The sequence below is a fragment of the Rhinolophus ferrumequinum genome, chromosome 25, assembly GCF_004115265.2.
Source record: "Rhinolophus ferrumequinum isolate MPI-CBG mRhiFer1 chromosome 25, mRhiFer1_v1.p, whole genome shotgun sequence".
Taxonomy (NCBI): Eukaryota; Metazoa; Chordata; class Mammalia; order Chiroptera; family Rhinolophidae; genus Rhinolophus; species Rhinolophus ferrumequinum.
The window spans coordinates 4,710,908-4,726,826 of NC_046308.1; the positions used below are offsets into that span (position 1 = coordinate 4,710,908).

Sequence of the window (15,919 nt, forward strand, 5' to 3'; positions counted from 1 at the left end):
GGGCCACCTGGCCCCAGCACCAGGACCCTGCACTGTTGTCACCTGCAGACTAAACACGGAAGGGCAGCAGTCCCCCTCCAAGCCTGAGGGAGTCGGGTTTAAGAACCAAGTCTCTGGGTTTGGGACTTGGCTGGGCTGGGGTCGAGGTCATTCTAGGTGGGCTGATTCGGGGGTGAGCGGGGCAAAGGTGGCTGATTTGGCCTATGCGCATGACCAGCAGGGCACACCCCAGCTCCCCCCCAAAGCTCCTGCACCCTTGTTTGTCCCCTGGCGGTCCAGGAGCACCCATTCCCTCCCCTCAGCACAAAAAGCAACAGAACAGAGGAAGTCTCCAACCAGGGTCCATTTAATACGTGGGAAGGTGCGCTCTTCCAGGAGATGGGGGAGCTGATTAGGACAGTGACCCCTCCACCCCTACATCTGAGAAGAGGCCAGTACACAGAAGAGGCAAGCAGCACCCATCGGGCTTCCTGCTGCCCACCCTGTCATGCCACCGACACTGTCCACGGACCTCAGCTAACGGGGCTCTCAGGGCAGCAACCCTGCTCGCATCTGGAAGGCCAGGCCGTCCCCTCGGGTGGCTTGCTGGTAAGAAGCACACAGGAGGGGACACATCAGAAACAGAGCTGAGGGAGGGCCCTGGGCAAAGGGGCGACACCCACCTTGTTGATCTCCCGGTGTCGCTCCTTGGTTACGATTTCCTCTAAGATCTCGCCGTCTCCTTTAATGAGCCTGGGGGAGGCGGGGAGACAGGCTGAGCCTCTAATGCAGGAGCAAGAGAAGCAGGACCCCCCAGCAGAGGGGAGCCAGGCCTCAGGACAGGGATAAAGGTGGCCAGGTGGCTTCGGCCAGCACGTCAGCCAACAGCGGCTCTTCCACCGGGGCAACTGCTCGCTCTAGGCAGTGGGGAGGAACGCCCTGAGAAGTGCCATGGACAAGTGACTACTTTCCTCGCCAGCCGTGGCCCTTCTGCAGCAGCAGCCAGTGCCCCTCCGGAGTGCCGGGCGGGGGCCGGGCTTCGGCGAGCACTGCCCACCTGGTCCGCCCCGTCTGTGGGTCCACCGCCTTGCGGATGACGCTCTGCCGTGCATCCCACTCCTCCTTGGTCATGGGCTTCATGGCCTGGATGCGGGACTTCTGCTCGTCCGTCAGGACTGGAAGGACACATGGCAGGGAGGTGGTGGTCAGGCCTCAGCGAGGGGACCCTCCCTGGCCTGCACACCCGGCCTGCAGCACAGTACCTGGGCCGTCCTCTTCCTCCTCAGCTGATCTGTGCCACTGGTCCAGCGAGGGTCCCGGCAGAGCCTCAGGCGGCTGCACCTTCGTCTTCTCCTTGCCTTTCTTCTTCAGCTTCCTCTTCCTTTTCTTCTTCTTCTTCCTCTTCTTGTCCTTGTGCTTCCCCCGCTTCTTCCGGCCATCGCTGGAGGAAGAGGAGGACGACGAGGAGGAAGAGGAGCTAGAAGAACTGGAAGAAGAGGAGGAGGGGCTGGACCGTGGTCTCCTCCGGGCCTTGTGTTTGCTTCTCTCTGTGATGCAGGGAGAAGGTGAGGCTGGAAGGCCAGGAGGGGAAGAAGGACACCTTCCTTCCCCTGCTCTGGCCTGTGTAAGCTCAAGCCTACGACAGAGGGGTGAGGCCTCCTGGCACGGATCAGCACTCTATGGAGACGCACTTTTTGGGCTCCACGTAGTGACTGTCTGACCTGGAGCAGGGCGGCCAAACCGCACAGCCCAGGCCCAGATGCACAGAAAGCATCATGAAATACTCCCGTTAAGCGAGCCACACTCCGTGGGCCGGCCCAGTCCCTGGATTCTGGGTTCTTCGATCCAGATATCCACGTCCTGCACTCTGCACCGCTCTCCTACTGCTCACTGCGATTCCCCGCCGCCAGCCCCAGGAAGCCCGCCCAGCTGCCTGCAGTTTCTTCCACGAAGTTCCCGCACCCCTTTCCCATTCTTTCCGGTCCTCACCCTCCGGCCCAGAGGACGTGGCGCTGGCCTTGCGGCCATGGGATCTAGAAGCGGAGCAGCTCCTCGGAGCATCCTTACTGCTCTTCTTCCTTTTCTTTTCCGACTCTCGCCCCCGGGACCGGCTGCGACTCCTCGAGTGCTTGCGAGAGCCGACGTGAGCCATAGCGTTGTGGGCTGGGGACCGGGAGGCGCTTCCACTGAGGCGCTCGGGGTGGGCCCTCCGGCTGCGGTCCAAGGTCCTCGGGGTCCCAGTACCTATCCCCACCCCGGGGCAGGGGTATGAGGGACTCCGCCGCAACCTCACGATTCTCACCCACTCCCACTCCCGGGGACCCCGGGTTTCCGCCGACTCCCCGATCGTCCGCTGCGGCCCCTTTAAGAACCCGCCCCCGCTGGGGCGCTCCACGCCTGCGCACGCGGCCCTGCTGCCTAGGACCCACCGCGATCCCCAGCTGCCAGGTGCGTTCTGAATCCCTGCCCGTGCGCTCCCACCCTCTACCCCCGCGCCCTCGGCGGCCTCGCTGCCTTAAGGAAGGCGCCCCCGGGCTACTCCGTTCTCTCCTCAACCGCCCACAGGGCCGGACCACCCGCCCCGCACTAGCCCTTCACGTGAGGAAGCGGCCGCGAGGTGACTTCCGGCTCAGGGCGGGGCTCGGGAAGGCAGTCCGGCTGCGAATGGGGCGCTGCTGCCGTGAGTTCTGAAGCCCCTGGTTCCGTCTCTGGGGCAGCCCAAGAAACAGCCTGGCGCGCCCACCTCCGGAAGAGGCAAGCTGGGGATACAGGTTCTGCCTCCAGTCCGGTGCGAGGCCGTGCCTGCGCCCGCGGCTCCTGGCCGAGAGACGTGCTCTCCAGCCTGGTGCCAGGCCCAGAGCTCGCAGGCCCTTTGCCACAGCTGTGCCCTCTCCCAAGACTGCCCTTCCAGCGCGCGCAGCGTCCTTGACGTCCCAGGAAAGGCGACCCTGTTGCGCGCCGTTTTCCACCCTGGGTCGTCTGCAGGCCTGTCCAGCCCATAAGGCCGTGAGGTCCAGGCCTGAGAAGCCGTGGTCTTTCCAACGTCCCCACCCGGTAATACGGAGGTCTCAAACTCAGAAGTCCCTAAGGGGCCAGAGATGTCATGGCAATGAATGAGGGAGGAAGTCCCATGAGGGACTGCACCACAGGCCTGTTTAGACTGGGCAGCTGAGACTGCTCCAGCTGATTTCTGCAATGTAGGGATGGCGCCTGCTAAGTTTCCAGACCTTTCCACCTTCCCAGGGAAGCCAGAACTCGTGATTTCAATATGGAAATCCCTGGTTTTCCAATGTGTAACCCAGTGTGCACAGCTGCACTCCTCACCCAAGTTTGGGGCCAAGTTGCAAACTCTTCGGTAATAATAGCAGCAAACTCTGAGGGCTGTTATGAAGCACTTTATGTATCACTTCATTCTCACAGCAGCTCTAGGACATAGGTACTTTCCAGATGAGGAAACTAAGGCACAAAGGGGTCAAGTGGCTTAGCCAGTCACGGAGCTGGAAGTCGCAGAATCAGAATTTGAACCCAGGCAGTCTGCTCCCGAGTACCCGCTCTAACCCCTCTGCAGTAAGCCCTCACCACCATCTACAAGATGCTACTGGTCACCCACCCAAGTCCCCCTTACAGACAAAGGCACGCATCCCCGGCTGTGATGTCCACTGCTGACAGCTCACACCTGGACGTTTCTCTGGAAGATTCCCTTGGCCACTGGTAGCCACTTGTCCTGGAGATGGCTGTCCGGAAGTTATTCATACTCCCACCCCCACACACACCCTGTAGCCAATAACTGATGCTTATTGGCTGGAGGCAAACTGGTAGATTCATGCTCCAGAGCTCCCGTGGGACTGGCCTGAGTTGAAACGCCATCTAAACCCACATCTTGGTCCAGCTCTTTCCTGCCCTGTCCTGCTTCCCTGACTCCCTTCTGCTGAGAGTATTATTCGATAAACCGCTTGCACAAGAATCCCATCAGGTTCTGATTCTAATAAACCTGACCTAAGCCAGCCAGACTACTGAAAGAATGACCCAGACGCCTGCTTGTCCTTTTGAAACAAAAAGTGTCAAGGGCTGCAGAGAGTTTATTTCTGCCCCACCTGACCCAAGGTGGCAGAGCCCTCTGCTGTCGTGCCAACCCCCACACAGTCCCAAGAAGGCTCAAGTCAGCACACACACATCCACTGTGGGGGGCTCCTCTCGGGTGAAGCCGTCGCCGAAGCCCTCATCGTCCACCAGGTCAGGCTTGCGGCCGCACATGGGGCAGAGGCGGTTGCGCACAGCAGAGGCCCGGAGCCAGACGACGAGATTCCAGCGCTCGCCGGTGCCCAGGGGCCGGGCCCCATGCAGCTGGCCGCCCCGGTGCAGGATGCCCTGGCCCACCACATGCTCCACCTCCAGGGGCTTGGCCAGGGCTGAAGGTGCCTGCAGACAGCTGGACTCAGGCCTGGGCACTCCCGGCTGCACCAGGCCCTGCCCCATGGGTCACACACACTAACCTGGAAGAGGCCCCCAAAGTATAGGGCACCCCCCGTGAAGGTCTTGCCCAGGGCCACGTTGATGGTCAGCTCAGCATTGTCGTAGTGGCAGCCCAGCTCGCGGTCCTGGCCCGGTGCATACTTGACCACAAAGGCACGGTGGCTGTCGAGCCCACCGCCGCCACAGTCTGGGTACAGCAGGGCCATCAGCGGCTGCAGGAAGCGCTCCCGCAGCGGTGTCACCAGCGGCTCATCTAGGCCCAGCTCATGTAGCAGCACCTGGGAGGGGGACCACCGGGGGTCGGCAGGGAAACTGGTGGGGCCTCACCCTGGGACCCTGGGGAGTCCCTTGACATGTTGAACTTCCTAACAATCCTTCTGTGATCTCATTTTGCAGATGGAGAGGCCACACAGCTTGGTGGAGCACTGCAGGTAAGTCTCCCCAGACCCAAGGGCCCCTGCCTCCTGGGTCCACCAGGCGGAGCCTCACGCACCCCATAGTTGTTCATGGTGTTGGGTCTCCCCTTGGGCATGTCTGACTGCTCGAAGTGTTCCAGCTCCTCCAGCAGGGCCTGGCAGAACGGCGGCGTAAACACCGGCAGTCGATAGATCCGCTGCTCCTCTGCAGGGAACGGACAGTCTTGTCGGCCGGGAGCTCTGGTGTGGGTTTCAGTCTTCTCTTGAGTTGTGTGAGCTTGGGCATGTCTTTTCCCTCCCCCAAGTCTCAGTTTCCTCACCTGTACAATGGGGGTAATGCGGGCACTCCCTTCTCGGGGCTGTTGGTGATGATCTAATGATGTACCATGTGTGCAGCAGGGGAGGGCTATTCTCAGACCCCCCCCACTTATCCCTGGGGCCTCTCACGGGTGCCCACAGGCCTAGCCTCCAGACTCAGACATGAGTCCTACTGAGGCCCAGAGGTGGGAAGGGATTAGCTCAAGGACACCCAGCAGGCCAGCTATGGAGCTAAGCCAGCACCACAGAGCCAGCCTCGGCCTCTCTCTGTACCCTCCCCACCCCCCTGAGCCACCAAAGTCTGCACCCCAACTCAGATATCTCTTGGAGCCTCTATTTCCCACACAGGAAGGCTGGGAGGCTGCTCTTTCTTGCAGGGACCTGGTGGGGCAAGGCCAGGCTCAGAATGGAAACGGAGACATTTCTTGGCAGACGCACCAATGCCCCAGGGTGCAGGGCTCGTGCCCCCACATGCACTTTTGGCCAACTCATAGCCAAGGCCCAGCCCCCACCCAGCCTCTGTACAATCTCAACTGTTGGGAAATGGAATGTAATGCGGGGCTCCCCTGAAGCTGGGAGCGGGGCTTCATTCCACATTCCACCCTTTGCTCCCAACAGGGTGCAGGTTCCCTATGGGGAGCAGCTTTTATATCTGTCTCCCCACAGTATGCCCCAGACCGGGGATAACAGTAATTGTAAGACTAGAAAACACTTACTATGCCCCCAGCCCTCCCGGGGCACTGCCTTTCACTTGACCATCACAACTTTCAAGATGGGTGGGATTTTCACTCCCATTTCACAGATGAGGAAACAGGCTTTAGCCAGCAGGAGACCCAGGCAGGACATCAGGGCAGGTGAAGAGCATTCTGGAGTGGGGTGTGGCTGTGTGCCTCTGCTCAGGGCCACGGCAGCTGTCTGGCAGCCCCTCTCCCACAGCTCTAGGTCGTAGCAGCTTCAAGAAATTTCACTCTTGCCCAATCCTTCAGGTCTAGGGACGGGAACTGCTCCCCGCTATTGTCAGCCTGGGGGGCCCTTCACCATCCCTTGCTGATCCCTTAACCAGCCTATACCTGCCTCAGTTGTCCTCGTTAAGCTCTTCAGTCACCCCCAGCTGGCTCATGCTTGGTACAAGGCACTAAATAACTACCTGTTGGGCGAGTGAGTGAATGAATGCAGATGCCCCGCCCCTGTACTCTCTAACTCCTGATGGTTTGGTTTTTGGAGGCAGACAGGACAGGCAGAGGAACCCCAGTCTCCCACCCTCTAGTCCTGTCAGGTGACGGAGCCCAGACCTCACCCGACACTGTCTCCAGCCGCTGGAGCAGGCCCTCGAGGTCTGCGCCCGGCAATGTGCTGTACTCAGCCGCAGCCAGAAACTCGGGGGCCAGAGCCACATCCTAGGGTCAGAACACACCAGCTGTGGGACAGGCAGGCCCCCCCCCCGGATGCCTCCTCCTCCCAGTAACCTGCCCCTGCCGGGTACCTGCAGCGGGTTGTAGATTTCCAGCCTCGCCGGGCGGTAAGAGTTAGCGATGAGGGCCTTCCGGGCAGCTGACTCCGGCCCCAGCCGTTGCCGCCGCTCCACCTCCTGCTCAAGCTGGGGTGGCACAGGGCCCACTTACCAGGACAGGGCCTCCCCCCAAATCCCCAAGGCCATTGTACAGATGAGGAAACTGAGGTCAGGAAGGCCAGAGCAAGGCCCAGACTGGGAGCCAAGTCTCCCTAGACTCCTGACTCTGGCAGGGTCGACTGCAGGTGCCAAGCTGTGAGCTGAAGGGAACTCCTTCCAGAAGGGGGTCCATCCCACTCTGGGTTGCACCTGCCTGAGCGTGGCTGGGAGGAGAGCGCTTAGATGCACCTCAGCCAGCTGGGCCCACTCAGGGAGGGGAACAGAGTCCCAGCCAAATCTTGTGTTCCAGAGGCTACAGAGGGTTCTCCTGGGAAGCTTCCCACCACTCACCCCCAGGTGAGGGACGAAGGGGAGCCCAGCAGCCCTGGTGCCAGCCTAACCTGGTGCCAGTCGGGGTTGGGATAGCCAGGAGCTTGGCAGCCCTGGGAGGGATCTCAGTCCCAGCTGTTGTGAAACCCTGGGCAAGTGACTCCCCTCTTTGAGCCCAAGTTTCTTGTCTCAGAAGGGCAAGAAGTGGACAACTTGGCATTTTCCTCTTTCTCTTTTTCTGGTGTCAGGACCCAGATGCTGCGGTGAGTGGGGATAGGAAGGGAGAAAGGAGGGTTTAAGGAGCCCCGCAGGGATCTGGGACTGGCAGGTCTGAGGCTGGGAGAGCCCTCAAACTGCTGACACAGATCTAAAACAGAAGGTCTAAGGTGGGTGTAGTGGAGGGTAGGAACTGTTACCTCTTCTAACAGCTGCTCAAAGTCCTTGGGGCTGACGCAGCCTCGGCTGCGCAGGACCTGGGAGCAAACGGATCAGTGAGCACGACTGTGCGACCCTGGGCAAGTGACTTAACATCTCAGCCTCCGTTTCCCCTCCTAAAATGGAGATGAGAGCCCCGACCTCACAGGATCATTGAGGATGAAATGCGATAAGCGCGTTGAGTACAGAGCCAGGCACTTTACATATATGTTGGTTCATTCATTTCTCACGACAACCCCACTAAGGAGACAGTTATCCCCGTTTAGGGTGAGAAAACCGAGGCACCGAGAGGTGAAGTCATTCTTGTTGCCAGATGGAAGCACGCGGTGCGCGCCACGGGTAAAGCAAACGACCCCGGGACAAAGGTCCCTCCCCCACCACTGCTCCGCTCACTGCTCCGCAGAGCCGACCGAGGCCACTCACCGGGCCATAGTCCTGGCGCAGCTGCTGCTCTCCCCGGAAGCGCACGTGCAGCCCGTAGCGCGCCACGTACAAGTTTTCAGAGCAGAAGCAAGCGCAGCGGAAAAAGCGCCCCGGGCCCGTCGCCATGGTGAAGAGGCGCGCGCGGCCCGCCGGGTTCCGTAGGAGCACTTCCGGGCACGCCCCTCTCTAACGGGTTGTGCGGGCGGGGGCTGGAGTGGGAACAAACAAACAAACAAAAAAACCTGCGGCCAAGGGTCCGCTCTAAATTTCCCAGCGCAGAAAAGAACGGAGACTCCGCCCCAGTAAACGGTCTGCGGTGCAGAAAAACGCTCCGGGGCCGGGGTGGGGCCTTCTCGTTCCGCCGCGCAGTGTCCCCACCCACGAGGCGGAGATTAATCGCCCACTTTATAGATAGGTGAACTGATAGTCACACCTTCACAGGACATGAAGAGTCAGGGGCTCGGAACCCCAAGACTTTTCCCCGCCTCCCTTTTCTGCTCAGAGTTTTTGAAGAACCAGCCAAGCCCACGAGGACAGTTAAAGGCGCTCTGCGATCCTATCTCGTTTCCTCCAACTGCTATGCACCATCCAGTTCTGTGCGCCTGAGCTTGCATATAGCATTTTTCCCAGGTCCCTGCTCCGCTCTCCGGTTGCCACCGCCGCGGTCTCAGGATTCGCTGATTGCCCCATGAGTGTCTCCGCGAAAACTCTCCGTCCGACGTGCTTCCGGTGGCGCTCCCGATGCGTTCAAGTGTGGGCGGGGAATGGGGCGTGGTCTCCCGTGGCCACACCTCCATGCGTAGGTTCGGGTTCTGCCAGCCGCAGTGTGAGATGAGAATCTCTTGTAGAGCGTGCGTCGCAGCCTCGGGGAGAGCTATCACCACACACACAAACCCTGCCTCTGGGACCTCATCATGGTCCACCGTGCACCCCGCAGGCCCAGGTCTGTAGACCTCGGTGAAGAAGCATGGAAGGCAACCGTATTACTGAGATGGGAAAACTAAGGCGTGGAGCAGGGGAGGAAGTCGTGTCCCCTGGAACTGTCCCCTGCCCTGGAGTTCCCTCCATAGCTCAGCATGGGAGGAAGACTCTTGGGTCTCAAGGCTCCAGCCCTTACTCCAGATAAATAAACAGGTGACTGACTACAAATAACTGTTGACCAAGCCTCCTCTCTACTGGGCCTGTGCATCTGTCACCTGGCCTCCTTATCTTCTTTCGTCCCTACTGCACAGCTTTAAGCTATGTACTGTTATAGCACCATGTTACAGATAGGAAGCAGGTTCGGAAGTGCAGTAAACTGCCCCCGCCCCCGTCACTCGCCAGTAAGGGACAAATACAGGGTTTGAACCCAGCAGTCAGACCTCTGAGTTCCCAGTTCACAACAGGAGTTCAGTGGTGAGGGTGAGACTATGAGGGAATTTGACTTTTCTGTTTGTACTTGTCACATGTATGCGAATCTTCCTACACAGACACACACCAACACTCGTACACACACATGTACTCCAGCACATACTTAGATGCTAACATTTACATACAACCACACATGCCATCAACACATCCCCACGTACACACCCTCACTCACACACATAAAGTCACGGTTGCACAGATATTTGCACACCCAGTATCACACACACTCATGCTCACTCTCACACACGTACTCGCCCACAGTCACATCCCACACATGGTCACACCTGTTCACACTCACGTAAGCAGCATAGCCTGTTCCTTTCTTCTCCATGGCAACTTGAGCTGGGAGGCCCACACAATGGGCCCCACGGCCCAGAAGGGAGATGAGAGACCTTCACGTTCCACAGTACCGTGCCAGGACGTCCTCCCCAGCTGTCTCCAGCAGCACGTTTGGGGGTCCACGGCTCCGGCTATCAAAGTCTCCCCACCTCTCCCCAGTGCCTTGGGGGTCCAGAAGTGGGGCCCTGCTCTCTGGGTGAAGCCTACACCAACAGCTTGATTGCTTTTCACACTGACTGGGCAGCGCGGTCAGACCTCCTGAGTGTGTACGACTACGCGTGTGTGAGTGTGTCTATGAGTGTGTCTATGATGTGTGCATGTGAAAGTGTGTTTTGAGTGACAGACAAGGTCCCTACCATTCTGAAGCTTTCAGTCAGGTGGCGGGGAGACAGGAGCAAGGAAGGAAACACCTACATGATCAAGTGGTTTTCATTCAGTTGAAGGTGTTATGAGATAAAGTGGGTGATGGGATGGCAAGTGCCTGGAGGTGTCCTCTTTCCACATGACAGGGAGTTCCCCCGAAGAGTGACATTTCAGCTGAGCCCTAACTGCGGCAGCAAGATCTGGCAGGAAAGAGTTGTAGGCAGGGAAACTGAAAGTGCAGAGGCTCTGCGATGGGCACGCAGATGAGAGGCGAGCCAGAGGGAACGGGGCCGGGTGGTATTGGAGCCAAAGCACTGGGCAGGGGCGGCCACAGTTAACATTTAGGATTCTACCCTCTGTGCACAGGGAAGCTGTTTAATCCTCACAACAAACCCTATGATGTAGGAACTATCTTGATGTTACCAATGAGGGTCAGAGAGGTTGAATGATCCACCCAAGGTCGCACAGCTCGTAAGCGATGGAGTCTGGAGTGGAACCCAAGTCTGACTCTGCTTGCTTGTTCATAAAGTTACAGGCAGGTCTCCATGGGTGCCCCCTCCCGACTCAGGCATGAAATCAAGGTCACGGGGACATGGGGACCCTGGGCCCAGCCTTATAAAAGCTACCAGGCTTCCTTAAGGAGAAGACTGGCCCAGAGCTGTGTGGCCTGAGAAGGTGTTTCAAGTTTCATGGGCGTCTTGATTGCCCAGCGATAGTGAAGGGCCCTGCTATCCAGGAAAAGATCTATTTCCCCAGCTCGATGTTCAGTACCCCGTTAACTGCCAATCTCCCCCAGGAGGCCCCAGGCAGGCCGGCTCCCCAGCCTGCCGCTGTGCAGGCCTCGCTCATGCAGCCTCTCCCCAGCTCACCCGCTCAGGTTTCTCCCGTTACAGCAGTTTGCAGGATGAGCATATTCTGCTTGTCCACCTAGACTGGCCTTCCCTATGGCCCCCCCTCCTTGGAGACAGTGTCCCCACCGCCACCCTGCCCAGCTTGCGCTCAGTCACCAAAGAGAACAGCAGCAAGAAGAATATTAATAGTAAGCACAAATCAATGTGACTGCCAGCCAGAAGTGACGTATTTTTCTTGATTTCATGAGGTATTTCCATTATCTCTGTTTTACAGATGAGGAAACTGAGGCTCCGTAAAGTTCAGTGGGCCGGTCTAGGGTCATAAACCTAGTGAGAATTAAAACACCCATTCTTCTGTCTGGTTCCAGAGAGCCGTGTGTGTGTGTGTGTGTGTGTGTGTGTGTGTGTGTGTGTGTATACTCATGTATGTGTATATATCACAGTCCTTTGAATTAACATGGAACACCCATACCAAAAGGGTACAAATCTTGAGTGTACAGCTTGGTGAATTTTCACAAACCTGACACCCATGTAACCAGCACCCAGATCCAAAACAGAACATTCCAGCCTCACCGAAAGCCCCCTCTTGGTCACTACCCATCTCCCAAGGGTCCTAAAAACAAAGACCTCTCTTGCCTGTTCTTGACTTTGATACAAATAAAATCATGTAGTGTTACTACTTTGTGTACTGTTTCTTTCACGCAGCACTGAACACTATGTTGTTGAGATTCATCTGTGGTGTGTGTAGCAGCAGGTTGTTCTTTTTCCTGGCTGCATAGTCTTCCACTGGGGGACCATTCCAGCCATTCTACAGTTGACGGCGTTTGCATTGTTTCCGGTTTGGAGATGTCATGAATGAAGCTGCTATGAGCATTCTGCTTTTTTTTTAATAGCAATAAAATATACATAATATAAAATTTGCCATTTTAACCACTTTTTAATATACCTCATTTCTTAGAGTCGTTTTATGTTCACAGGAAAATTGAGCTGAAAGTGCAGAGATTTCCCATACACTCCCTGCCCCCCCACACACACACACACAGAGCCTCCCCCACTGACAACATCCCAGTATCAGAGTGAGACATTTGTAACAATCAGTGAAATCACATGGACACATTGTTATCACCCAAAGTTCATAGTTCACCATAGTTTAGGGTTCAGTTTTGGTGCTGTCCATCCTGGGGTTTTTGACAATGTACAATGACATGTATCCACCACTGCAGTAGCATACAGAATAGTTTCACTCCCTAAAAATCCTCTGTGATCTGTCTATTCTTCCCCTTCCTCCCTAACCCCTTGTAACCACTGATCTATGTCTCTGTGGTAGGTAGCCATTTCAGGCTGGCTTCTTTCACTTGGTTAAAAGCATTTTAGGTTCCTCCATATCTTTTCATGGCTTGATACTGTTTCTTTTCAACACTGAATAATGCTGCATTTTCTGTGGACATAAGTTTTCAGCTCATTTAGGTAAATACCAAAGAGCGTGATTGCTGGATTATATGGTAAGAGGATGTTTAGTTTCTTTCAGATGCCACCAAACTGTATTCCAAAGTAACTGTATCATTTTGCATCCCCCAGCGATGAATGAGAGTTCCTGTTGCTCCAGGTCGTCGCCAGCATTTGGCTGTGTTGGTGTTTTGGATTTGGCCATTCTGTTAGGTATGTAGTGGTATCTTGTCGTTTTCATTTACAATTCCCTAATGGCATAAGACATTGAGCATCTTTTCATATGTTTATTTGCCATTTGTATATTGAGGTGTATGCCCAGATCTTTTGCCTCTTTAAATCAAGTTATTTGTTTTCTTGTTGAGTTTTAAGAGTTCCATGTATATTTTGGATTAACAGTCCTTTTTCAGATATATCTTTTGCAAATTTTTTTTTTCCCAGTCTGTGGCTTGTTTTCTCATTCTCTTGACAGTATCTTTCACAGAGCAGAAAGTTTTTAATTTTGATGAAGTCCTGCTTATCAATTGTTTCTTTTATGGATCACGCCTTTGGTGTTGTATCTGAAAACTCCTCAACATACTCAAAAAAAATCTAGATTTTTTTTTCCTCCGATGTTATTTTCTCTGAGTTTTATAGTTTGCGTTTTACATTTAACTCTATGATCCATTTAGAGTTAATTTTTGAGAAAGGTGTAAGGTCTGTGTGTAGCTGCTGCTTTTTCTTCTCCTTTTCCTTCTCCTTTTCCTTCTTCCTCTTTTTGCATGTGGATGTTGTTTTTCCAGCACCATTTGATGAAAAGACTGTCTTTGCTCCATTGTAGTGCCTTTGCTCCTTTGTAAAGATCAGTTGACTATATTTATACGGATCTATTTCTGGGCTCTCTATTCCGTTCCATTGATCTGTCTCTTCTTTGGTCAGCACCACACTGTAGTTTTACAGTAAGCCTTGAAGTCAGGCAGTGTCAGTCGTTTGACTTTGTTTCTCTCCTTCACTATTGTGTTGGCTATTCTCACACAGCAAAAATGACAGAGGCTGGATTTGAACCCAGCTCTGAGTCACTCTAACTTTTGGATAATCTATCCAAGATATGCTGTTGTCACACAACAGCCTAGCAGACTGCCCCCCCACCCGTGTCTTTCCTTAAGGGAAGAATAGTCTGTGAGACTGCGCATCTCTGGGACTGTATATTTCTCTCTATTTAGTCTCCAAAAGAGGGTTTGCAGCCAATGACGAGTAAGATTCCCCCCGGTGGGGGGGGACAACTCAAGCCAGGCAGAACCCCATGGAGACCCCCAATGAGCTGCCTTAAAAAGATTTGGGAAGGAGGCTTGTCTCTCCTTCCCCCTGCCTGGGAAAAGCCGCTGCTGGCTCTGACTTTTCCCTCTCACCTAATTGGGAGAAAAGTCTTGAGAGTGATAAGATTAAGCTCTCTCTGCTCAGCTCTGTGAAACAATTTCAACATGTGATATATGTCCCTTAAAAGAGTTGCATACCTCACCTGAAGGACTTTCTGCTTCGGCTGTTTGAAGATCAACATAATTGATTTGGGTTGTTTCTATAACGTGATAAGGGAGTCTCACAGACCATGTCAAAAAACTGCTACTCCCTTGTATACGTATCAATAAAAACCTCCAGTCGGCTTTATTCTGGGCTCCAGTCTTTTAGAACTGTGAGACCCCTGGCCTTCTGAGACTTAACTGCATTAAGTCTCTGTATGTTTCTTTCTTAAAACTTATCCCAAAGCCGCCCCTTCTCGCACCCTCACTGCCCATGTTGTGCTGGACGCAACAATATGCTCTGGAGGTACAACCATGTATTTGCTTTTGTTTTTGCACAAACAGTAACATACTTTATTCTGTCCCTTGTTTTTACTCAATGTGTTTGAAGTGGTCATTCCATACCTTTACGTAACTTTGTGTATGGATAGGTACATAAATCTCTTTTCCCCTGCTACAGGGAATTCTGTTGAGCGATGCTCTGTAATTATTTGGTCAGTTCCCTATGGAAGGGTATTTGGTTATTTCCAGACTTCTGCTACGACAGTAACTATCTGCAAAATAGTATCTTTGCTCCCTTCTATCTGTCTAGCTATAGAAGAAAATCCTACTGGATCAAAAAAAAAATGCATTTTATATTCTGAATTTTGCCAAATTCCCCTTGAAAAAGGCTGTCCATTGTGAGTAGCAGAGGCTGTTTTTAAATCAGAGGCTGTTTTAAACCTCTGACTGCAGGACAGAAGGGCCCCATTCTGCTGCCCCTCTGGGCCATGACCCACTCTCCCCAGCTCTTGGCTGAGGCCACACTGATCCCATCTTATTCCTCCAACGGCCAGGCGAGTTCCCACTTCAGAGCCTTTCAACTGGCAGTTCCCTTTGCCTAGAATGCTCTTCCCACAGACCGCCCTGGGCTTATTCCTCCTCACCTTTCACCCTTCACCTTTCTCAGAGAGCCCTTCCCAGTTAAGTAGCCCCATGGCACTTTCCACTGCCTCACTCACTTTTATTTCCTTTACAACCCTTACCACTCCCAGATATTATCCTATGTATTTACTCGTTGATTTTCTGTCTCCCCCACTTCAAAAAGATGGGAGTTTTCTGTGTTTTTTGCACACGTGGCTGTATTCTGAACACCCAGCACCTAGCACCTAGCAATCACTCAGTACATATTGCTGCCTGTTTTTCTCCATAAAATGTATTCCTTTACAACACATAATTTACTTATTTGTTATGTGTATTGCCTGACTCTCTCACTAAAATGTCAGTTCCAGAAGGCTGGTACCTTGTTTTGTTCACTGTCATATCTCAAACGCCTAGAATGGTGCACGCCACATAGTAGGTACTGGATAAATATTTGTTGAATGAATGAATGAGTGAATGAATGAGGATCATAGCCCCCATCCTTCAAAGCAAAATAGCCGTTAAAGAGCAGGCCCAAACTCGTAGACACAGACAATAGTTTAGTGGTTACCAGAGTGTAAGGGGGGTGGGGGGTAGGAGATGAGGGTAAGGGGGATCAAATATATGGTGATGGAAGGAGAACTGACTCTGGGTGGTGAACACACAATGGGATTTATAGATGATGTAATGCAGAATTGTACACCTGAAATCTATGTAATTTTACTAACAATTGTCACCCCAATAAATTTAAAAAATAAATAAATAAATGAGAGAAAAAAAAAAAGAGCAGGCCCAGCAGGTGAGGCCATTTCTGTGCGCGGAGGGCCTGGCTGGGCAGAGGGGGCGGGGCTGGTCGCAGGTGGGCAGCGGCTAGCTCTGGTCACGCCCCCAGGAGGCCCCGCCCCATCGAGAGGCCCCGCCCCGCCAGTCAGCTGGCTTAGAAGCCAGCGCCGCTCCGACCTTGTCAAAGCGCAGCCGAGGCGGAAGGCGGGGAGAAGCGGCCGCAGGAGCCGAGCTAGCTCAGCGCCCGGCTGTCTCCAATGAGCGGCACGGAGCCTGCGGCCCAGAAGACCCGAGCCCGCTGCGCCCCCTCCCTACGGCTCACCTGATGTCAGGTAAGGTAAGAGGTACAAG

At 54.4% G+C, this 15,919-nt stretch overlaps 3 protein-coding genes across 9 annotated transcripts in view; 1 reads left to right on the plus strand and 2 right to left on the minus strand.

The window, feature by feature from the left end:
* Positions 1-328: 328 nt before the first annotated feature.
* On the minus strand, positions 329-2,419 carry ARL6IP4 (ADP ribosylation factor like GTPase 6 interacting protein 4). The gene is made up of 5 exons (XM_033097328.1): positions 1,969-2,419; positions 1,242-1,526; positions 1,037-1,154; positions 663-732; positions 329-585 (listed from the first exon to the last, which is right to left on the minus strand). The coding sequence occupies exons 1-5, from the start codon at positions 2,129-2,131 to the stop codon at positions 529-531; spliced, it is 693 nt and encodes a 230-aa protein (XP_032953219.1). The 5' UTR covers positions 2,132-2,419; the 3' UTR covers positions 329-528.
* Positions 2,291-15,919, plus strand: part of ABCB9 (ATP binding cassette subfamily B member 9) — a 38,482-nt gene continuing 24,853 nt past the window's right edge. The window contains exons 1-3 of one of the 3 annotated variants that reach the window (XM_033097319.1): positions 2,291-2,427; positions 4,849-4,883; positions 12,522-12,602. The gene's annotated coding sequence lies outside the window, so the exon portion shown is untranslated. Of the gene's footprint in view, positions 2,428-4,848; positions 4,884-12,521; positions 12,603-15,720; positions 15,906-15,919 lie in introns of those variants that run through there. The other 2 variants (XM_033097320.1, XM_033097318.1) reach the window with 2 other exon arrangements.
* On the minus strand, positions 2,756-9,129 carry OGFOD2 (2-oxoglutarate and iron dependent oxygenase domain containing 2). 5 transcript variants are annotated; one of them, XM_033097324.1, is made up of 7 exons: positions 8,417-9,129; positions 7,984-8,192; positions 7,542-7,598; positions 6,670-6,783; positions 6,484-6,583; positions 4,946-5,073; positions 2,756-4,730 (listed from the first exon to the last, which is right to left on the minus strand). In XM_033097324.1, the coding sequence occupies exons 2-7, from the start codon at positions 8,107-8,109 to the stop codon at positions 4,140-4,142; spliced, it is 1,116 nt and encodes a 371-aa protein (XP_032953215.1). In that variant the 5' UTR covers positions 8,110-8,192; positions 8,417-9,129; the 3' UTR covers positions 2,756-4,139. The 5 variants fall into 5 exon arrangements, with proteins under 5 accessions (XP_032953215.1, XP_032953214.1, XP_032953218.1 ...); XM_033097325.1 differs by having other exon boundaries at positions 4,026-4,398; positions 4,473-4,730; positions 7,984-9,122; XM_033097323.1 differs by having other exon boundaries at positions 7,984-9,129.

What these genes read in the sequence shown, in the direction of transcription:
- ARL6IP4 (XM_033097328.1), bottom strand. Translation starts at nt 2,131, where the DNA reads ATGGCTCACGTCGGCTCTCGCAAGCACTCGAGGAGTCGCAGCCGGTCC. An exon ending in GGAGGAAGAGGACGGCCCAG is followed by an intron (nt 1,155 to 1,241) that starts GTACTGTGCTGC and finishes GTGTCCTTCCAG; the next exon opens with TCCTGACGGACGAGCAGAAG. An exon ending in GACACCGGGAGATCAACAAG is followed by an intron (nt 586 to 662) that starts GTGGGTGTCGCC and finishes GCTTCTTACCAG; the next exon opens with CAAGCCACCCGAGGGGACGG.
- OGFOD2 (XM_033097324.1), bottom strand. Translation starts at nt 8,109, where the DNA reads ATGGCGACGGGCCCGGGGCGCTTTTTCCGCTGCGCTTGCTTCTGCTCT. An exon ending in GCGGCTGGAGACAGTGTCGG is followed by an intron (nt 5,074 to 6,483) that starts GTGAGGTCTGGG and finishes CGTTCCCTGCAG; the next exon opens with AGGAGCAGCGGATCTATCGA. An exon ending in ACACCATGAACAACTATGGG is followed by an intron (nt 4,731 to 4,945) that starts GTGCGTGAGGCT and finishes TCCCCCTCCCAG; the next exon opens with GTGCTGCTACATGAGCTGGG.